Source organism: Triturus cristatus, chromosome 8 (genome assembly GCF_964204655.1).
Source record: "Triturus cristatus chromosome 8, aTriCri1.1, whole genome shotgun sequence".
NCBI lineage: Eukaryota > Metazoa > Chordata > Amphibia > Caudata > Salamandridae > Triturus > Triturus cristatus.
Window position 1 is genome coordinate 970,309,649 of NC_140591.1, and position 24,454 is coordinate 970,334,102.

The 24,454-nt window shown below is 41.2% G+C and overlaps 1 protein-coding gene across 1 annotated transcript in view; it reads right to left on the reverse strand.

Annotated features, from left to right (window-relative positions):
* Positions 1 to 1,253: 1,253 nt before the first annotated feature.
* The window catches only part of EGFL6 (EGF like domain multiple 6), a 439,195-nt gene continuing 415,994 nt past the window's right edge, over positions 1,254 to 24,454 (reverse strand). Inside the window, exon 12 of the mRNA XM_085622499.1 lies at positions 1,254 to 1,638. Coding sequence (XP_085478625.1) covers positions 1,528 to 1,638 — 111 coding nt within the window. The 3' untranslated portion in view covers positions 1,254 to 1,527. The remainder of the gene's footprint in view (positions 1,639 to 24,454) is intronic.

A 24,454-nucleotide genomic window follows, 5' to 3' on the forward strand; every position in this document is an offset into this window, starting at 1 on the left:
TATAGTGCAGGTGATATGACATCCTCTATCGTTTAGTGGAGCTTCCGGATTCTCCATCCCTCCAAAGTATTAAACAAATCTTTCAGTGACCTAAATTAATGTTTGTCACTTGAAAGCACGTGGGCAGTGGATTCCTGAAACCATACATTTTTCATCCAGGAAACATACTGTTTAAGGAATGTCAGAACGCAATTTAATTCACACATCTTCCAATTTCATTATTTTGTACACATTATCATTATCACTTTTAAACATACAATAAAACTAGTTATTTATATACAACACTATGCTGCTTTTTCTATATCACTAGGTTTTGAAAGAGAGGCATTATGAACAAGATGAGGATGCAGAAAATAAATCACTTCAATGCTGAGTGTAATTATACATGACTTACATAACATGTCATGTCCCAAAAATGGCCTTTAACCACTAGTGGCTTAGAAATAATAGGATGGACGGGAGGCTACTACTGCTGCACAGCTCTATACTTTAAAATACTTTCAAGTGCATTCCCAATCTTCGTATGGTAAGGTAAAAAAAATAAACAAAACTGTAATGAGTTAGGTGCATGGTACTGGCCTACTTTGAAGCCAACCTCACCCACCATATTCTTGTTTATGTATTCCAGGACTGTCCTCATACAGCTCTCTCTGCCTGAGAGACTCCTGCTTCAGCAAAATGTTATCAGTCTTTGGGTTTGAGACTCTTAAGGTATCCTATAGCCAAAATATTAAAGAATGTTAAAGAAAAGTATTAATTTCAACCTCTACATTAAGGCCAAAGGCCATTGTAGATGAATGAGAAATGCTGATATGTTTCTGAAAGTCAGGTCCTGAGGCAAGTGACTGTCAAACTAATTAAACAATATAAGATACGCTTAGTATGAGTTTTTTTCCTGGTCATTGTTCGAGGTAAGAATCATAGGTGTTTCCTTAAAAAAGGTTTGTTGAAGCAATATTAACCAACGTGATGGCAGAATCTTGACTGTCAACTTCTCAGCAAGCCATATTTTCCTGATTGTGTATGCTTCAAACAGTTGCTTACATTGACCTAATCCAGATCTGACTGTAACCCTCACAAAAATCTTCGAGCTGGATAACACTGTAAGTAAAGAAACATTCATGGAATATTGAAGTGGTAGAAACAGGTATTAAATATTAATAAAATCTAACATAAGGATTCAAATCATACGGGTAATGCTGTTTTGTTATAAAGGCAGGTAATCTGTTTAAAAGCAAAAACAAAAAACAACACCCTTTCATAAAAATTTATTTTTATCTACATAATACACATACAAAAGTTACAAAACTTTTTAACCCTTTGAATCTTGACCATAAATGATGAACAAATACATTTGTACTTCTTCAAGAGCAATTGGCAGCAAAGGGCCATATATGATCTTTCCGAGCACATCGTGAAGAGCCTGTGAGGCTCAGAGCACCTCTCATTTGGCTTGTCATGGACTGTTCATATACAGTGCTGGCAAACAGAAATACATTGGCAACATTAAAAATGACAGGAATAATCTTAAATGTCGACCATTGAGTAACTGCCAGGACACGGGCCCGAAACCAGCTGCACACTGTCCAGTCCAATCTCTCCAGTTTTACCCTTTCCACGTTCAGACTCAAAGGTGATCTGCAACAAAAAATAAATAGATAAATACCATTCTAAAAGTACAGAGATTGACATTGACTTTTAAGAGCTCACAAGCATTTTTTTGTTCCTATAGGAAAGTATACCATACCAGAGGACACATGCAGCAGACACCTTTTGTCAGATTGTGCCTTTGTGGGGCAGTTAGTATGTAAATTGTTTAGAGATGATAAATATGCGTCATGGAAACACCTTTAAAGTGGTCTCTCTCACTCTTGATCTTGTCCTCAAACTACTCAATTGCCGTCACCTATTATTATTGTTGAATATTATTTAGTAATATCTTGAAAGAAATATCTATCAATATTAATTTTTTATTAGAGCGATGGAAAAAATGTTTCACAGATTGCATTGACACTCTCTATGTTCATTTAACTTGTGGTTTTGTATAGCAAGGACAAGTGCTGCTGGGTGGTCGCGCTCTCTACATAAGTAGCACTTTCAATTATAGTAGCAAAGAGATGCCCAGTTAAATGTCTTACACATGTACTGAGCTAGAGTTTGCAAGGCACTCAAACTATAAAGCAGTGCAACAAACACAAAAAGGGGGTTTCATACAAAGATGTACAAAGAAGACAACGAGTAAGGCATAAGAAGGACATTCATCCAAATATCAGCAATAACCATATAAACACGGGATCTTCTTGTACTATGCGGGGAATGCAGGGTCAGTGTGCATGGTAAGATGAGAATTGGATATGGTCCCTCATTCTTGTGAGAGAATGCAACTGAGCTAACCATTAGAGAATGGGTCAGGAATTGATCTTATAAGATTGAGAATTAGATGTGGAAGTGCTGCTGGAATAGTAGCTCTTTCATATCTGTTCTGAAGAGTTCCGTGAGGGGTTAGTATTGATAGCTGGAAAAATAAAATTCACATCATTGGTGCATTCCCTAAATGATTTGAGGGTCCCTTTCTTTCTGCAGAGCGGGAATTCAGCATGGGGTTGTCTACAATGTATAGTTTCTGAGGCCTTCCTTAGACAACCCGTTTATTTGTAAAATAGTTTGGAGTGTTTGAGTGGAGAGTTTGATGGATGTAAATGTGCAGAAACCTTAACCAACCACAATGATAACATACTCTTATTATAAAAAAGTATGAAAAAATACCCAGTGTATAAAACAACATTTTTTATTAATCGTATTCAATAATTTAGGTCTGTCAAGTAGTGCTAGCGGCACTGTTATGGGTTGACACCACGTGATGACCATTGACTACCATCATTTTAATTGACTTTGGTGTTTCATTTTACCCTAGCATGAATGTACGTCCGGCATATGCTTTATTTTCCTTGAGGATTTCTCTTGTGTAATCTCGTAGTTTTAGCAAACAGCTTGCCAAGAAAAGAACATGTGGGATGTGCATTTGAAAGCATGAAAGAGAGGGAGGTGTGGAATGTACTTTTTGGTCTCGAAGTGCAGTGTTATGAGCAGTGGTGCTAAAATGTGCATTATGTTGTACATTGGCAGATGACGTGTGTGATGCTATAGGCAGTGGTGCACAAATGTGCATTGTGTTGTACATTGGGAAGTATTATGAAGTTCTTACTATTGGCTTTGACATGCCCTCATGTCATCTTGAATCTTGACTCTGTTTTGCTTGAGCTTTTTACGCACACAGACAGGCCCCCAGAGTGCTCAAGTTGTTTGGATTAATCCCGTTCAAGTTTGCTTTGTTTTTGGAGAGGTGGCCAGTTCCAGTAAGTTTCCTTGGTGCGGAAGGAAAGACTCTCAAACCTTCTAGTGTGTTTTGAGACTATAAAGCTGAGGTTTGTTGACTTAGAAACCAGGATTGTTTGAGCCTGAACGGTGGACGCATCTTCAGTGCAGTAGTTCCCGGTTTTGCTGAGTCTCTTGTCCCCGGCTGTGAATTCCCCAGTCTGGAGTGGGCCAAGATGAAGTTTGCAGCCGGTGATGTATCTTGTTTTTGATTAGTGCCATTGTAATGCGTGGGCAGTGGCTATAATTATCCAAGGTGTTTTCTTTGTGATCTGTGAGTGAGTCAGTGTGCACATCCAAAGTAATCATTTGATGTATTTAGTGTATATATCTTCCTGATTTCTTGCGGGACGTCCATTATAACTTGCTTATTCTTGTGTTTTATTTCATATTATTATTAATGCATTTAACAGTTGCATTAGCCGAGTGTATTATTATTGCTTGCTATATACATTTGAATGTTGTTCATTTGACATCTGGGAAAGCCTTTCTGTTGGAGAGTATTGCATAAATAAAGCCCATAGGCCTTATTCTGAAAAGAGAGTCTTTGATGTGTTTCATTTTATAAAGTGAAATCCCTTTTTAGGGAGTGTAGTGTAATGTTCATTGCTTCGCAGTGTTTGAGCCTTTTTGTCGAAGTGGTATTTTTTTGGAAGTGCGAAGCAAGACAGTCACATAGTTAACAATTTAAAAGAAACAATTATTATTTCAAACAACCACAATGAATCATAAATACAGCTGACACATCTACATTCACTCAGTCCACACACACTGAGAGGCAAGGTACAGCGGAGATATATAGAGCAGTAACCCAATGTACATAAAACAGTCTTTTTGTTACATACAACAGTTAAAATTTTGATAATTGGTTACATACCCAATATATATTTCATGCTATTAGGCCCATGTCTTGTGTTAACAAATAATTAAGTGGCTTATATTCAAATGTCTACGCAAGTTTCGGTAGGCACCTTCTTCAGGAAAGCCACTTTGTAGATAACACTCACAGTCCCTGCGAGTGGACATGTATTTGGAAAGAGTCTGGACAAAGGTCGAAAGGACCTCAGAGCTGCATAAAATCTCTCGATCCTGCATGCTGAGAACGTATTAATTGCACCAGATCGTCTAATGTTTAAAGGGTTACAGGACAAGATCATACTCTAACGCAGACACATGGGACTCTGAGGCAACGTTGCTACTTCTTAGGGTCAGTCAATGAACACAAGCCAATATAAGTGGACACATAACACAGGCAAAGCACAGGCATGCTGTTTTGAGGTCACTACTTATTAGGGCCACTCAAAGTACACAAGTCGATATAAATGGATAAATGGCACAGGCAAAACACAGGTATCTGTTCAAGTTAGCTTCTGTTGGATCTAGCTCAAAAATGTCGGGTGGATGGTCAGCCCGACGCTACAGGATGCAGGTGAGTTTATGTTTGCTTCTGGTATCAATTGACAGCCAGTTCAAGGAGAATAGAATTAGGGTAAGGAAACGTAAAGTCCTATGGTCTGACCCCATTTTTGAGTATGCCCAACTCCTTCTCAGATACTGTAAGTCGCCATCTTTTCCCTATTTATTCAGAATCATTCTCATGTCTGCCAGTGACACAAATGTCATCTCTCCTTATCTTTCTAGGAACCGTGAAAGTGTCAAGTCATTCAGCTAATGAAATAGCTATAAATCGTAATGCAACATCATTCTGGGGCAAGTGTCTGCTTGTCACCATGTGAAGGTCTAATAAGAGCAAATAAGAGCAAATACAGACATATAGCCTAAATAGTGTAGTTCGAAATGACTTCCCTTCACCTTATATGTTCACAAGAAAACATCTGGGATGCACACCTTGATGTACATAATCTATGTCATCCTTTCCTAAACTTATGTCAGAAATTCCAGTCTCTGATAAGATTCAATATAACATAACATGTGTATTTGTAAAGTGCATGTTCCCCCAGAAGGGCATCTTGGAGCTGAATAAAAGAATGTTCATTGTTACCCAACTCAATAGTACTCATTTTATCGAGCTCAGAAGGATGAAAGGCTGAGTGGGCCAGCTAGGATTTTAAAATGTGACCATGAGGTCAAACACAGGCCCCTACAGTGGACATAGTAGTTCACTAAGCCCCCAGACCCGGCTAATATATAACCTGGCTAGTATGTAAGGGCTGCAACTTGACCACTTGTCAGGAGATGTCCTTCACCCAGATTATCGCACAAGCTTCTGCCAGAGATGGTCTCACCTACTGCCAGTGCACTTTGAAGAGGCTACATCTCGCCTGATGCTAATAATGTAGAGTCCCAGAAGCAGGCCTCTATAGCAGGCCTATATGTTGTAATAAATGCTTTTAGTTAAAAATGAGTATTCATTTTAATGTCATGTGTGTGATATTGTGGATAATGAAATAGGTTTGTTTTTGTTACCACAATGTCCCTGATCCCATTGCAGGAATTGCTAGTAACACCAAAAGCAATAACTTTAGTTTAACAATGTATTGGATGGGGTTCTGCGAGGCTACCATAACCTGTCTTTCACATTTCAAGCTGGTGCATTGAACTGAGTTCACCTTTGTTACCTGTGGGTGGGAAAGCAAACATTGTAGAAATAAGCCAAATTTGTGGTCTATGCAACAAGAGTTGCATAATCACACTTTCTGGTGCCTAAGTCAAATCTGGGTGTGACACTGAATGCTGCTTTGAAGGGGGCAAGTTGAACCTTTGGTATTGAAGTGAGCAGTGAGTGTTACAGTAGTCTAGGGTGAAAATCTAGCCATGATTGTCCCAGGGTAGTGAGGCAGCAGCAGTTAAGATTTTTGAAGGGTTTAACTTTACGTGGTGAGGGTCACTTTTGCCCAGCAAGTATTATATGTTTCTTTGAGACCACTATCTCAGGCTATTATTCAATTTAATCTGCTTCATCAGGTGCTTTCTGTGTGCATTTTTAACTAGGCTCTGAAATGTATTTTTAACTTTCATTCTTTTAAACTTACCTGCACTTGAGTCACCACATTTCATTCTGCCGTAGTTCTAGAAACTGTTTGATGCGGAGAAAGCCTTCCTGACTCACTTCCGGAGGAGCTCTTAAGTGCTCCAGTGCATTTGGCTATAAAAGCAGATGCCGGAATGGATGTGCAGCGCACTCACACAGCAGGTGCGCAGAAGGCCCACCAAGGGCAAGCCTGTCTGCACCCATCCGCCCCTGGACAGCGCCAGGACCCCAGGCTCATTAGGTGAAGAAAGAAATAGACTACCCCAATATCACTACTCATCCTAAACTCTTCATCGGCCAAAGACACCGGGTAAGCTAAATGCCCCAGAACAACCTTTATGTACTAACAGCTTTTCTCATATCCTAGAGGGCCAGACGGCCTGTCATAAATGGCTCTTTCAAAGTTCTCTGGAGTTAGGTAATTCGATTTGCACCGACTCTGGCTCCAAATCTATTAAGAAAGGCTTAAAAAGCCTTGTTTGTAATATTAGGTCGCTAGCGAAGCAGGCAACCCAAATATGGGATTTAACCTGACATGTTTTCTGACTGAATGCTTCTAATCTCCCGGCCATTCGGTGGCCTTCAACACGGTCTTTCATGTCAGGATGCTGGCAAGACTACGAGAGATTGCGATACAAGACCTGCGCTTAAATGGCTCCCCCATTTCCTGAATGACAGATATCAAATTGTCATCCTTGGCCCCATACCCCCCTCAAAATGTGACTATACAGTGGTGTCCCTCAGGGCTCTTGTTTGAGCCCTACTCTGTTTAATATCTATGTGTCCCCCATTGCTAAGATCGTAGAACCTTATGGCTTTGAAATAATCTCTTATGCGGATGATACCCAGCTGATGTTTACATTCGAGTCAGACCTGGCTGCAACTAAAAAGTGCTTAGCCTTGGGCATGCTACCCATCTTCTATTGGATGAATGACAATTATCTCCAACTGAATGTACACAAGACGGAGATTTTTCTGTTTGGCAAGGCCACCTCTGTCTGGTCAGATGAGTCGTGGCCTCTCCAACTGGGGTCTATCCCTAGGTCCACACAATATGTTAAGAATCTCAGTATGGTATCAGAATATGCGTCGTCTGTGCAGAATATTTGCATACCTTCCTACATCTGCCAGAAGAAGGCTAGTTCAAGCCCTAGAAGTAAGCAGATTAGACTATAGTAATGCTCTCTTGGCAGCTGCAAATGAGACACTGGTATCCAAATTACAGGTCCAAAACACGGCAGTCCAAAACACGGCAGTCAGACTCGTTCTTAATCTCCCTCCTGGCACCTCTTCTGCCCCATTATTAAAGGAGCTTCACTAGCTAACAGTGAAAAAAGATACATTTTTTTGCTCTGCTCTCTCAGAACGTGCTAAGAGGCCAAGGACCTAGATATCTTCAACTAAAAATCAAATTGTACATACCCAGCAGAAACTTACGATTGCGTGATAAGACTCTACTGTGTGTCCCCCGCATTCGTTTAACGAGATGTCGGGAAGAGCTTTTGCTTATCTTCCCCCCTTATTGGAATAAGCTTCCGCTACACATTTGCACTTCTGCAAACTTTTTTAAATTCAGGAAATTGTTGAAAGCCCATCTATTCCAATTATTTTTCTCCTCTTTCTGATGATACTTGTTAAACCGGCTACAGCACTGAGATGCCCATCAGTGAGTTGTGCGCTATATTAAATTTAAATAACATAACATAATATTGTTTGCGTAGTGCACACCCAGAATTTTGCCTTGACGGGTTTTGCTGGCTGTAGAACTCTATACACTTTGTCCCTGCTAATGAGTGGTAAAGTGCCTATACTCCCCCTTTCAACATGATAAAATTGGCACATCCCCGATTGGCATATTTAACTTACTTTTAAGCCCCAAGTATAAGATACAACAGTATCCAGGGCGTGTAAGGTAAATGTCACCAGTGGACTGTAGCACTCATTGTGCCATTAACTACAGTGACAATATAAACATGACTGTAGACCTACCATGTGTAGCTTGACTATGCAGGTTTAAAAGGCAGTTTCAATCTGTAAAAATAACCCCTTTTCACAGGCCTAAAAAGTCCTTTTAAATAATAATAAATCACCCCTAAGTCGACCCTAATGCCCATAAGGCAGGGCTCATGGTATTTAAAAGTACGACATGCAAAAGTTTAATGATAGACATGTCCTTAAATTCAAAGTGCCCTACATAAGCTATATTGATTGCAGCAGAACCGGCTGTTCTATAAGACAGCATTGGGATCCAATATTAAATTAAATATTATATTGTTATCTCCTGCTATGAAACAGCTACAAAGTTCATTTTTGGATGTTTTGAAATGTTTATTACAAGCCCAACTCATTGATGAAGCTGGATTTGTAATATATATTTTGGAAAAGGTACTTTTAGAACGTTACCTTTTCTCTGTCTGAAGCCTCTAGAGGCTCATTTTCATGAGCTACATCTGTCACCCAGGAGCTGAATATCTTCTTTGATGTAATTTGAACTTGCTCACAGAGCTGGGATAAAGGCTTTGGTTTTGAGGCGCTGTTCTGTTACTCTGGCAGGATGAACATCTGGGCTGTGTCAAGAAACTTAACTTCAAAGAGGTCTACCCTGTCACAGGCAGATGTAGCTAAAACCTGGGCCAGCTCCCTGCTTTTTCCCTCTAGTCGACTGGGTACCAATCCCAGAACTGATTTTAAGTGACAAAATAGGAGAGGTTCCTCATTTCTCTGGCCACACCTCTAGGGTGGGCACAAGAGCTCTGCTTAGGGGAAGAAATGTCTGCCATTATAGTTTTATGTATTGAGGAGAACTGTGTGGTTGGAGTAGGGTGCACAGGAAATGCTGCAAAAGTGGATAGGGTCACCCCTGGGAACTTTTAACACATTGGTTAGGGAGTGGTCAGTAGTTTCCCCCACCCATAGGCTGATGCCAGGCAGAAATATGGCACCCACAATACCTCCTCAGACCACTTTCTGTAATGTGGAATAGCATAAAAGGACAAGAAGAACCTAGCAGACTGTACCCGCATCCTTCTTGTACCCAGGATAAAGAAGTTGACTCCAAAGATCATAAGGTTGTCCTCATATCCCAGGTACAGAGACACAAGCTACAAGAGGCCTTTTCTGCAACTGTCCAGCTAACTAGTTCCAACTGGTCCTGCCTGAATGAGTCATGACCCCTAAGTGCTGTCCCCAAGGTCCGGGACACTTGGCTGGTACCAAAGTGTACTGATCCTATCTTTTGCCGAAACCTGGCACTTTGAAACATTTTGGCTCTAATGACTGATAGAGGACCGAGACCAGTCTGCCAAGCTGATCTGAAGAAGGTCCATTGTACCTGGGCCAAAGATTCAGGTTTCTTTCCACAGCAGCCATCCCATTCAGCAGAACCTTGGGGAGAACGATCCAGCATTGTGTAGCCCTCTTCGGCTACAACCTTCAAACCTGCACAGGTAGAGCCTTCTCCTACATCGCAGCAAAGACCTGGAACGAGCTCTCAGTCAACATAAGGCGCTCCCTCACTCTGAACACCTTCAGGAAGAGACTCATGAAGACCAAAGGTATAAATATTCACCTGGTGATGGTGCAAAAAGTATCTGGCCAGCGAGCGATCTTCTCTGGGCACGAAATTCAAATTTCTCGCTAAGTAAAACCTGTCTGCTGTGTGTCAGATCTATAGCATAACTGCCAGGTAGTTGAGCTCATGTTAATTTAGTGGCTTAAAGGGTTTACCCTGACAAGGATTGTGATTGTCTGAGGTGGGTACTCACCCCCTCAACTAATACTTTCAATTTATTTCAGTCATCCAATTCAGAATTTTGGCACGAGTTTCAGCAAGTAAGGAAATGTCTTCAGATAAAGCTCCTTTCAGATAGAGCTGTGCTACATCAGCCCAGCAGTGGTGAGAGAAGTTGTGATTTTACAGAAGAAATCAAGGGATTCAATGAATAAGTTCAAAAAGGTGGGTGAGAGTACAGAGCATTTTGGTACACCTTGTTGCAGAAGTGAATGTTTGGAGCATAAGTTTAATATTTTTATGGGTTGACAACAGTTGTTAAGGTAAGAGGAGAACAATCTCACTTCCATTCCATCTCATTTCCCTTTTCTCATCAAGGATGTATAGACCAGTGAAATGGTTGACTGTGTCAAAAACAGCCAGAGATCAAAGAGGGTAAGAATGTATGAGTCCCCTTTATCAATGATGAGGAGGGCATCAATGTCATTGGACCTACAGCTCACCCGGACACCGGATTAGTTCTAAATTATGACAAAGCTTGTTTTGAGTAATGAGTTGTTTGAGCTTGTTCCTCAAGCAGCTTTCAAAGACTTTGACTAGGAAGCATAGGTTTGACCTCAGCAGGTATTTGTTTTTGTCTATTGGTTCAGCTCAGGGCTTTTTCAGAAGTGATGTGACTTGGCCTTATTTTAGGATATCCAGAATGCATCCTTGGGGAAGAAATGTAATATTCAGGTTAGTTCAGAATGGTAAGAGGGAAGAACAGTTTTTTCCAGAAAATGGGGGAATGGGATCATTGAAGTGGGTAGATGGGAACATTTTGCAGTACATTTGTGTAATTCTGATTGCAAGATTTCTTTAAATTATGAACAGGTGGACTCAGATTAGTGTATGGTTCCATCAGTTCTTAATTTGAGCTTGGGGTTGTCACTGGGGTCTACGGGTACTTTTTTTGCTGATTGGACCTTTCCTGAGAGGAAGAGAGGGAAACGCACACAAGGGGGAAAGGCGAAGGAAGAGAGTGATGGAAAAACCATCAGAAAGGGAGAAAGTGAGAACCTGCCAAGAGTGAGATAAAGAGGTAAGGGGTGTCCGGCAATGGATTAAAGAGGCATGAAGGGATTGAAGAATACATAGCCTTGGTATTCTTCATGACGGTGCCGCCTGCAGGCTTCTGAGCAGAGCTTTGGGCACTGGCACTCATTCTTTTACAAATTGAGTACTGGGCTCCACAATTGAAAGGGAAGAGTGGGTCTGAGCTAGAGAGAGTTCAATCTTATCTGTTTTTTCTTTGAAAAAAAGGGATAAACTTTCACATTTTACATCATGGTTATTATTAGACAGGGTGCTCGAAGATGGATTTGTTGAATTATTGGGCGGATCAAATAATTTTGGGCATTTGTATGCAAAATTTATTTCCATACTTATACAAGAGGCTTTGCTCTCAAACATATTTTAATCAAGCCTTTCCACAGGCTTCTGAAGCTTTTCTAGCTAGGTTCAATTCTCTTGAGAACTATCATGCCTGGGACTTCATTTTAAATCGTTTCAGTTTTGTGGGTCTAGCTTATCCATGACTATAGTGAAGTGTTACGTGTATTGGTAGGTCATTCAGGAGTACCTTTCTGTCAATCATATGTCTTCAAAAGTCAAGGAAACCTTGGCAGAGACTAAGGGGGTTATTAGGATGGCGGGCGGACTTTAGTCCGCCCGTTGCCCTAGCAGTGCTGGGACCGGCCTCCCGACGTGCGGCGATCCAACATCGCTAATTAGGATTCGACCGCCACCCTGGCGGTCACATTCTGCATTTTTGACATTGCGTCGGGTGCTGCTGTAAGCAGCACCCGCCGCAATGCCAAAGTGCCATGTTATACATTGCCATGCACAACTTGGCAGGCACTGCACGGTGGCTGCCAACTTGTGCATGATAATGTAGGGGGTGCAGCCCCCCACCCCCCTATCCCCCCGGGGGCCCGCAATAGGCTCCCAAAGCAATTCCCCGCCAGCCTTTCCATGGTGGCATCGCCGCCATGGAAAGGCCTTTAAAACCACACATACTAATATGGATGGCGCACCATATTGAGGCCCAAGTTCTCCCAGCCAGCAATCGGAACGATTGCCGACTGGCAGGAAAGCGGCGGACACACTTTGCGTCCGGCACGATACCCCCGCCATTATAATATGGCGGGGGGTAAATCAGGTAGCGATGGCGTGCGGATCGCCATCTTAATCACCCCTTAAGTCTTGGTTGATGTCTTCTTATTCTCTCACCCACTGTTTGTTTTTTCTGTTGTTCTCTGGTTATTCGTTTTGAAAAAGTAAGAGATAACAGTACCAGGTGGTGATCTGCTGAGTCAGCCAGAGACAGAGGATGTGACATAACTGACTTTTCCCTAGCAATAAAGAGGTCAATGATCACAACTCTCTGATGAATAGGATCCGCAGTGTTAAAAAAGGTGATTATTAAGTAGGAATGTAGACTGTTGTGATACACAGGATGTATTTAGGTTCCCCCAAAGTAATTTCAAGTCTTACAGGAAGACATTTTTGGGTGACGATTACTGTTTTTCCAGGATAAATTCAATGATCTGGCCAGGAGGAGCTTGACTTTTCCCTACAAGTGGTAAATAAGGTGTGATTTAGTAGGGATTGCGTCAACTGTTTTAGTTTCAGTTATGAGACATTGGAACATCAGGAAATTGTAATTTTTCATGTTTTTTCATTGGAAGGAGTCTATTTGTATAATCACCACACCACTACCTGTTTTCTCAATTTGATCTAGATGAATGATTGAGTGGTCTAGTGGCACAAGTAAGTCAAATACTGATTGATGTATCATTCAGCCACATTTCTGTTAGGTATAGGAGCTCAAATTGTCTTAATTATCAGGTCTGTGATCTCTAGTCTATTTTTTTTGTGTATCTGCATTTGTGAAGGAGGGAAGAGAAGGAGAATTGAATTTGCTTATTGGTATCCTTGCTTGCGAGCTGTATGTCAGAATACTGAGGGCATAAATACTGTGACACAAAAATGGTGCCTAAATATTGTGAACTAAACTATTGGGAACCTAGGAATATATAGGTAAGTAAAGAATTCCTATTTTTAACTCCACATCCACAATACTTTGTTCACAATGTACCGGTAGTGAACATTGTGTGGATATCATTAAGATCGCTAAAGTTCCATCCTCTAATGTTGAGGTTTGATAACTATTTTTTGTTTCCTAAAGCAATTGGGATTTTGGAAACTATTTAAAGAGGGCTGCTACAGTCTATAGAGTTGCATTTCACTAGCAGGTGTTTGATGTGTAACTCAAAGGTAAGAAAAAGTTATTTTCTGTCTCGGGTCTTTGATGTTACATAGTTTAGAAGTGTATTTGGTCACATTTGAAAAGAAAGAGAGGAGAGCCACGAGACATGAATTAACAGTGTTTTTGAGTGAGGTCATTGTTGATTATGTTACATTAATTTCATCAAACAAGAGATTCAGATCAAGTAGCAGGGTGTAAGGCTTTGGGAAAAGCACCTCTTCGATCAGTTTCAAATGATTTGGTGTGAGAGAACTACAAACTTGCTTGCTCCAGAGATTGGTTTGATGTTCAATAGGGAATGAGAGGGTAGCTTTCATCTATGTAGGTGCTGAGAAAAGGGAAGTTTCTGTGGTTGCTGTGGCTAGAGATTTGTTGGAATAATCCATACCTAATCTACTTACTTTAGTTAAGATCTTAGTATTTTCAGTATGGGAAAAATTATGGGGTGTATAACATTCCTGATCAATGATATGTAGGGAATGATGGCTAAGGTTGGTTAAGAAAGAGTCAACAGTATTGTGCTCTTGATTAGAGAAGTCTGACTTTATACATATGTGAAGTCATTACAATGGAGAGATATGGTATTGTGGGAGTATTTAAAGGTGATAGAGTACCTAGCTTGAGAGTATCGAGCATAGAATCTGTCTCACTAAGAGCAGAAGAGGAGGTGTGGAGAGAGGATATACTCAACAAGATAAGTTGGATAGATATGAGGGAGAGAGTGGGACAAGAGATGTGGTGTAGTGAAAGTGAAAGTAGGAGGGGATTGTGAGAGTCAATGGTATGGACTAAGCATTCACTTTAAGGAGCAAGTATTGTGTTTTAAGGACAGAGGTATTAAACCTTTACTACGTTGCCAGCACACGTTCTCCAATTGCTTTCATGAGTCTTAAATACAGGGGCATAGTTTCGGGGGAGGGGTTGTGTGTGACACCCCCCAAAATAAATATATTCTTGACTTGTTATTTGGGTCAGGGGGCCCTGAGTTGGGTCTGCTATATCTAAATCGATTTTTCTCATCATGCACCAAGAATAAAAGACAAAATTGCGACCCATGGTGCAAAAGAGGAGAGAGACAGATATAAATATAGACTTGATGGCTGATTGTCCAAATTGCGTGATTCGAGGCAAACATTTTAATTCACAGAACATTGCATCTGTTTATTATCACGTATGAGAGCACTTTTAAATACTTGAGTTCAGGATGTGCTCTGTACCCGCCTCTCTCAATTTTGATTTAAAGGACTATAATCTTGCTCCATCTGTATTGAGAATATAGGCCACATTTATGGATTACCCGACTACTGATTGTAATTGTATTTATATAGCTCTTACTACCCCTGACGAGGCATTGAAGCTCTTTTTGCTACTTCAGAACCCAAAGGATTAGTGGTGGATTAGCATAGGGAAATATAAGTTGTTAATTTGAGTGGTGAACGTGGGAGTCTGTTAGTTAGATTGAATATGATCCAGGAGGACTACAGAAGGGAAGAGTCTAGATAGTGTTACTTCAGAGTTTATATTAGTCAGATGAGGTTTGGGATGAGCCAAAGCAGGGGTAGAGGAGGGAAGAGTCTAGAAAGGGTAATAAGGGAGATCATAGTAGTAAAATGAGGTTTGGGATGAGTCAGAGGTGGAATACAAGAGGGAAGAGTCTAGAAAGCATTATTTTGGAGATTTTTAGTAGTAAAATGAGATTTGGGGTGATTCAATGAGGGATAGAGGAGGGAGGAGTCAAGAAAGGATTTTAGGGAGATCATAGTAGTAGAATGAGGTTTGGGATGAGTCAGAGAGTAGAGGTAGAGGATATATTGAGAGAGGTATATGATGGGACATAGAGTAGTGCATTGGAGGGAATTGAAGGCTCTTTTTTCTTTCTTTTTTTTCTACAGTAGGAGTAAAGTAATAAATATATAGATACATAACTACATATAGGGTACAGAGGTATAAAAATTGCATTGCATAATGTTCCATATGTAAACGTATGGCTAAATAGTTAGAAATTTAGACTTTCAGATGTTGCTGTATGTAAAAGGTGTTTTATTTGTACATTTTAATACTTTTAAAAATATTTTTCCTCAATATTTAATAGTAAAGTATTTATAGATACAATTGTTTCGATCATATTTACACATTGTGATAGATAAATAGAATAAACAGAGACCCATAAGCATCTAATCAAATAACTTATATGAAAACTGTGACCTATATACATGTTAAGCATAAAATAATGCATGCAATTATATATATATATATATATATATATATATATATATATATATATATATATAATATATACATTTTTTTCTAAGCAGACCTAAAAAAAATATATAATATTTTAAATCATAAGTAGTATACATTTTGTACAAAGAAATGCACATATCTAAATAGATACTTATAATTCAATTTGACATATATACATGCACAGGCATATGCTGCATATTTGTGTTTAAGTGATGTAGACATGTTTGAAAGAGCCATTTCTTGAGCAGTCTTCTGAAGATAAAATACATTTTCCTTGGCTCTTATGTTTGGGGGTAATACATTCCATGGTTTGGCTGCTTGAACAGACATACCACCCATGTTTTATTTACCGTATGCTGGGGTTTTGAGGCAAGGTGCCAACCTTGAACAGAGGTTCCTTTTTTGGATGTATTTGGTGATTTTATTCCTGATAAAAAGTGGTCATGTTCCATGTATTGCTTTGAGGGTGATACAAAGCAACTTGAAGGTGGACCTTCTGGCACCGGCAAACAATGCATGGCCTTCAAAGTAAGGGAGATGTGGACTTGTGGCTTTAAATGTAGGAGTAGTCGGGCAGCAGAGTTCTGAATTTGTTGTAGCTTTTTCATGGTTGATAAAGATGATCTGTGGTGGAGCCAATGGCGTAATCAATTTTAGACAGTTCAAGAGTGATAGTAGCTTGGACCTTGTGTGGAAATTCTAGGTGGGGAAAAATGTGTTGCAGAGTTTTCATAGCAATGAAGCTTGCTCTTGCTAACTTATCAGCTTGGGCATTCATTGATCATTTGGAGTCCATGGTAATTCCAAGCTTTCTTAGTTCCTTAGATACTTTAGGAGGTGGTCCCAGATCCTCACGCCATGCTTAGAGTGGGTAATAATTTTTTGAATCGACACATGTGAACATTTCTGTTTTGCAAGCATTCAATATGAGGTGGCTCCATGTCATCCACTGATCAATGACTCCGAGGCAACTGACGTTTTTTGAGTTTTCAATGTCTTTGGGGCTTTCCAGTTTAAGAAGTATTTGTGTGTCATCTGCATAGTTATAACATGTGAGCTGAAATTCATTGATCATTGCTGGTAATGACTTCATGTAGCTGTTGAAAAGCATGGGTGAGATGACAGAGCCAGAGGGACTCCTGTTTCTGTGAAGTACGATTTGGATGAGGTGGGGGGAATATGAATGACATTTGTTCTGTTCTGAAGGTAAGATGTGATCCAGTCGAGAGCGATTGGGGAAGATTCTGTACCTCTTTCGAGACAGAACCCTGTTTAGAAGTCAGAAGGCTTGGAGTTATCTTCATTGAATTTTGACATCTGGGAGAATACTGCTCTTTCTATCGTTTTGCCAAGGAAAGGTCAATTTGTAATCGGTCTGTAGTTGTTTGGGTCATGCGGATCCAGGTTTGTTTTCTTTAATAATGGGCATGCCTTTTTAAAGTCTTCCGGAAAGATTCCTATAGTTAAAGAATTATTGATGATTTGTATTACTTGTGTGGCAGCAGAGATTGTTAAAAGAATGTTCTTGAAGATTTGTGGTGGACAAGGGTCAAAAGGGCAGCTGGCTGGCCTGCTTGCTTTGACCAGATCTATAAATGTCCTTTATGAAAGTTGTTTGAAGGACATGCATTTTAGCTCACTAATGGCATTGTCATTGAGGGGTGTCGTTAATGATTATAAGTTTATGTTTAAAAACTATCACCTTTAATAAATGCCTGTCTATGCAGTGATATAATCTGATGTACTAAGGTGATAAGCTTCCGCATGTCAAAGAAATACACTTTTTTAATGTTAAAGAGACTGTATCCTATTAATACATAAAAAATGTTTGCATGATATACATGCCAAAGATTTTGATGGCTGTCTCATGCATGGACTCTTAGAGCCAAGCCAAACTTGGCTCGGCTCACCCTAATTATTTGCTGGCATACGCACCTTTATTTACAACTTGGGTTTAGCACATGGGACATCAGGCACTTGATAAAATGATTTGTAATAGGCAAGGGCTGGAAACATGGAGCCCGGCCTACATGCACCAATTTACAACTCTACCATCAAGGCTATGCGTAGAAGTGTGGGTGCAGTACATTTAAAGTAAGCAATTCTGGGGCAGGGGCTCCAGGCCACTGTGTTGTACAAGAATGTAGTCAGGAGATTCCAGGGAAAACTACCTGGTTCAGATAAGACAGGCAGGGGTGCAGCTCAGGGGGTGTGTTTGGGGTGTGACACTCCCCAAATGGATTCTTGGCTTGGTAGTGGGGTCTGGGTGCCTTGGGTAAGGTTTGCTTTGCCTATGTTGTTTTTCTCATCATTCTCATTTCGCTAAGAGCTTTTAGCTTGTTCGTTTTTTGGAGTGGATACTTAAATGTACACAGTGACTAGTTTATCAAAAATATATTAAATCTGCACCCACATAAGAACTCCTTGTCTGTGTGCAGATTTACTACTTTTTGGTATTAGCAAACATTGGCAGTAGTAGACTTGGAAAGCCACACCAGTCTCAGGTTTCCAGGCATACTACTGGCAATCATACACCCAAAAGGTGATGGGATGAATGCTTGCAAATAGTATAACCAATGGCAATAGCTCTAGGTGGTATTCACAACCTATTGTATTTTACTCAGTGTGCCACTCTAGACAGAGGCCCATTTAATGCAAGTCATTGCTGACCCTACTCCTCATTTGAACAGTGTATGCCAATCCCTGGTCATCTCACCTTGCAGCGCACTGCTTTTTTTAGTTGGGAAATTTGAGATTTTCTGCCACCAAGCGAACCCCCCCCCCACACAAATCTAAGTGATTAAGCTACACCCCTGCTTAAGGAAAGGAAGGCTTTCTTTTATGAAGTATGTGATTGTAGGGCATAGACTATTTTCATCTGTGTTGCTTAAGTATAGACATTTGTAGTCTTGCATATAAGTCAGTCAACTAGACAGGAAGGCACAGAGGTGTTGGGCCTTGAGTCCTTCTCCACTGACCCTTAGGTCATGTATCCCATAGCAGCCCTAGCAGTTTTGGAAGGAAATAGAATATATGAGGATTTCCATTGTATGGATTGAGAGGGTTACACAAGATGGCAACCTTCAGCATAAAACTGCAACTTCACTGTGGGGAGTGGGACCCCTGAGCTAATGACAAATCAATTTGAGTCTTGGTAGGTATTGGAAGTAAGGAAGTACCAACATGATTATTATAGCATCCAGTCACTTAACCTTTGAAAGGGAACTTCTGATGCATCTCATTCCCTCTCCTTCTGTACTGGGTCTAGTGTTGCAACTGATCTGCCTACCATGGGAAAGACTCACATGAAACGTCTAATAACTAAAAAATGGAAAAATGTAGACCCTCCAGAAATACTCAGCTGGAAGCGTTCACTCATAATATGGGCACAGGCGGAAAGTATGGCACTTCATAGAGAGGAGACTGCGGGGCTCCACAAATACCCCATTGCGCAAAGCTGGGACACATTGTTCGCTGCCTTACAAACTGGCCACCCAATAGCAGTAAATAACACCCAAACTGTTAATCTGTAATAAACACACTAGCCCCTCATTATCCAGCTCAATGGAGTAGACGCGCTTTAGATCACACTGAGTAAAAAATTATCGCGCCTCCTGGTCCACAGTGAATAGTTACTTATATCCCATCCGCCCTCAGGCATAAAGGTTCTCTTTGCTGGCAGACTATTATGCTTCGTTATGTGCACTGCTTCAACTTTCGATTAGATATATGGTCAGGTGGGAATGCATCGATAATGCACCTTCGTACCCAGTCATGCAAAATTGATGTTGTTTGTATTTTATAGATGGCAGACTTTCTTCTTATGTTATAAGTTTCAGTTTGATTTGTATATCTTAGAAAATGGGTCTTATTGGCATTCACCAGTGACTGTTACTTGTGTTCTATCATCATATAATTCCTTTTTTCTATCACGCAGTAAATCGATGATCGGGTCCGAATGGCAGCATTTGTATGAATATGGTATATAAATACAAGAGCCTGTCATAACAGTTCAGGTAGGATGTGCTCTGAGTACGATGCGGATAGTAATGATACTAATTTAAAAATCATGATGTAGCACAACCGTGGGCAATGGCATGCAGGGACCCTAGAACACATGCTCATACAAGATACTAGTATCTGTAATGGAGAATAGCACACCAGTGTTACTCATATGCTGTTGCAGTGGGTAATGCTATTCTGTGTATGTGATCTGTAATTTCGCAATGAACATCTAAATATGTCTGTATGAAATCGTGAAGATAGTCATGTAAAAATCATAAATTACCAATAAAGATATTTAAAAAAATAAATAAAATGGGAAAGACTCACAAGACTCACAAGTCACAGACCCACCTGTCAGTCCAACTAGCCTGTGTCTGCAAGGGCCTCTGCTTAATGATTTCGGGGCTGGACATTCAACTAGGAATCACCCCAGGGAATACTCTCCATTCAATGGAATAGCTGTACTTAGGGATTTTTTCAAAGGGGCTGACGCCATCATAATGGAGCTTCAGAGGCCAGCAAGTCTCACTCTATCTTACTTGAAGTCACGCAAGAACAAGGAAGCAGGCTGACCACACAGACCTTACATGTTAAGTTTGCTTTGTGCACGTCAGGGTCCAGACATTGGGATCTAGGTCTCTTACGTGAGGCTTTGTGCCACACTGAAACAGTCCTTTGACAGCTGGATGAGGAAAAGATGACTTCACTTCTCCTGGACTTCTCTACTTGTTTGTGGTGCAGCTAGGGTCTTTGTAGAGGTTACATAATGGATGCGAGCCGATGCTGGTTACTGGGGCTGGGAATGAGAATTAATACAAAGCAGACAGTGCTCTAAAGTATTCCATATTGGTGCTCTCAGGTAGATTGTTGGATTGTTGCAGCCAAAGTGATATTTTAGGATTTCATACCCCTAAACCTGGGAGCTCAGACTACAGCATTAATCTTAGAGCCCATCTTGCTACTCCTTAGCACACACTTTGTGAAGAAGTCATAATACATCATTGATAATTTTTTGTCAGTAGAATGTGCTGTTGGCTGTTCCTTCCCACAGTCTGAGGCGAAGATGGTGGGTGGTGATGGCTCCTCTGTATTGGCAAATGGTAAGAGACATCCCAGAATTTTATGAAAGAGATCAGTGGGGATAGAGCTGTCTGGTATGCCTCCTACACTTGCACAGGCTTAACAGGAGGTTATATCACATCTAATTGCAAGCAGTACATATTGGGAATAGAGTGGATGGGTGATAACATGTACATGTATGACAGGTGCACGTGCCACAACTAACAATCATAGTTTATGTTTTATATGGGGCTGAGAATCCCAAAACTTTTCTCCAAAACTGCCACTGAATGCTACATTTCCTGTGAAGAGGCATTAAAAACCAAAAGTTGTATCCTGGTGGAGAGGATCTTGTGGTGAGCACGGCTAGTATGGTTGGATAACTATGTGCAATTCTGATGCAAGAATTTTTGAGAGCACAGATGAAATGAACATGTTTTTGCTATTTTGCTATTTTGCTCGTGCATTGTTCCATGTAAGTTAGCATTTGCGGCACCATTTTATGTTTGGCCGCCATTTTGAATCATGCCATTGACTGCCTATTGTTTCCTGGTGAAGCAGACTGTGGAAAGTTTCATTTCTCCTAGGTTAGGCCTTGCTCTGCTTATGAATACGCTGTTCTTATTAGTGCATATATATAGAGGCCTCCTCCCACTAGTCTAGCGCAGGCATGGACAGCGTGACCTTGGCCAGAAGATACTGTGTCCCCGGCCTCAGAATCAAAACCCATCCTACTGTACTTCTGTCTGTTAGCTGCACCTCCCTGGAAAATTCTATTATGGGCGGGTCTTCCTTGGTTCTGAAATGTACATAATATATCACTATGTTTGCTGAAGTCAGTCCTCTCTACAGCAACCCTAAGCAACTGGGCAGACAGGGCTCCACTCGAGTGTAGCTGAATAAATATATACTTGGTTTGTATTCTCTACTGTCTGACCGACTCTTTATTTGATATGGAAGGCAGAGAGGTAGTCGTGAGTGACCCGGGTGACCCTAAATCGGCCACTTTCTTCAGTTGGTGCCCGAACAGGGACTCCTTCGGGTGAATGACCCATCCCCTCCAACGGACGGGTAGGGAGGTCAGGGCTATTGTCGTGTCAGACGGATGGATCAGGGATCCCTGCACAAGAGAGTTCCTGAACTTGCAGCTGCCCCTTCTGTCCCGCTGGACGGTGCCTCGACTATTGGTCATCCCGACTGGAGTCCTGAATGGCGAAACCCTTGGATCTAATCATTTGGTCCAAAGAATCGGCAGTGGAGAATACATTTGTTTGACCTGCATATATCAGGTGAGTTTGTTTAGGTTCTTTGTGGATATGGTACCATTTTGGTTTGTATTTGGTAAAGTCTGAGGACCGATTTTGGGTGAAAACTGTTTGCAAATACTTTGCCAGGCATAAGTAGTGAACTTGTTCTCTTTTGAGAATGCCTAGTCTCAGCAAACTGTTTTGTTTTGGCTGTCGTTGTTGTTCTACTGATGCCCGATTGGAAGAAAGTCAGCCAGTGCCTCCAGAAGGCACACCGAATTTTGATATGTATGTGAAGCATGGCCTTGGCCCTATTATGTTTAGTACGTTATAGCACAAATATACGTGGGAGAATGCCGATTTACAGTGGCCACTAACGGATACTTTTGATGAGCAAAAGATTGGTTTCTTACAGCAAACATTCTTTGCGAAGAGAAGTAGGCAGTCTATGTTTGATTCTCTTTGAATGTGGCAAAAGGAAGCTAAACAGAGGCGAATAAAAGCAGAGAAAGAGGCCCGAAAGGGGAGAATGCAAACATTGACTCAGAAAGCTGTAGCACATGATAGAGAAAAGCAAGAGATAAGGATCAAACGTGCAGATAGGATGTTTCGATTGAATATTGATAAATCTTATGTAGCCCGAGAAGAAAATGATACTTTTGTGAATAATTGCTAGATACTAGACCCCCGGCTCCATATGCCCCGCAGAGAATATACCCCGCTTTTCCCTCCCAGTCTCAGCCACCAGTTCTTCCTGTCTCTGCTGTTTCCGCTCCTGCTACTGTTGATCTGACTGCTTTGGCTACAGCATCTCCTGTCTTTTCTTTGTCCTCGCTGTCCCCGGCAACTATGACTGTCAGTACCCCTGCCACACCTATTGTTTCAGTGTCCCTTTCGCCAGCACTTACACCCTCGACGCAGCCAGTAGCGACGTTGGTGCCTCTTAATTCTGTTGCCACTCCCATTTTGTTCTTTTATCTCCCGACCTTACTGAGTAGTGGGACACCAGTACGCGGCCCTCAGGACAGAGACTGGATGAAATTTAAGGAACGCATGGGGCGAACATTAGTACGATCTAAGGTCTGAGATGAAGACAAAAAGGTAGTAGCTAATCAGGCTGCCCAGTGGGCTTGAAATACCATTTACAGTGTGGAGGATGTGTGGAATGTGATGAAAGATTATGAGCCGTTTGTACAGCAGCATGCCATTAAGCATATGTCTGCTACTCTGATTGGTCTGTGGGAACTGTGTTTCAACGATGCAGCACAGCGGATTTTACATGATATCAAAGATCGTGTATATGCTAGTAATATGGAGCCTGGCCAAGTGTTTAGTAGCGTTATGACCTTGATTGCTTACCGGGGGTAGGCTACTTGAGAGGAGCCCCACCTCGGTGTCTCACTTTCTGATGCAGGAGGTTCATCCTATATATCACCCCGAGATGCCGGAGCTAAGGGATCAGCACAATGCTGTTATTAGACCAGGTGTAGCAGCTCGTTTTCAAGAACAATGGGTTTATACTCAATGGAAAAGAAGTGAAGTATTCTCTTAAAACACACTTACCCGATCCTAGAAAAAGTCCTTTGGCATATTATAAAGAATTGACTGAAGCTACTTTTTCCACAGTAATGACACTTGCAGATATTGAAATGTTCTTTGGCTTGTTGGTTCTGGTTGATATTTGGAGGTAAGTGCATACGCAAGATCATGTGGTGGAACTGGGAGGTACATGGGAAAAAAGCATGGAATTAGAATAGGAAGCCAGGTGATAATCCTAGGGCAGAGATACTTGCTTTGCCAGGCTGCATTATCACGTATATGCATTCTCTTATTCCACCGAGAAAGGTTGATTGCGACAAGTTATCAGCTTGTCGTCAGAAGAAAGATGAGAGTGTGATTTTTTCACTCGGTTTGAAGATGTGTTTCTAGATCATAGTGGGCAGGATTTTTCTATTGACGGAGGTGTCCGATTGTTTGTTAATAGATTTGTTTCGAATTTGCTTCCCGAGATTGCAGCCTGATTGCAGGCTTCTGAGAGCACCTGGTCCACCTCTTCTCCTGTTATTTTGAATATGGCACAGTATTATGAGCACAGGGAAAATGAGGATAAGGAGAAGATGGAGAAAAGGCATAAAGATTTGGAGATGAAGATGTTGTTGCAGCAGGCTTCTAGAGGGAAAGGTAGAGGATGTGGTGATTTGGCCCTGCAGCTTCCACGTACTAGCAGGAATACTACGCCTGTAAGGCCGAATCAGGGTGCGTATTGTAAGCAGGAGGGACACTGGTGTAGCGAGTGTCCTGTGTTGTTGCAGAAGGTGGCAGTCCCTAGAGGACGAGGTTCTCGCGGACGAGGTTGTGGAGCCGGAGGAGCTGACATGGTTCAGAATGCTGCGGCCTCACAGGGTCGTTCTGATAATAATTACTTTGATGACCCTCGGGGCGGACAGCTTTATCATGATGATTATGACACAGATGAGGTGACAGGAATGTCT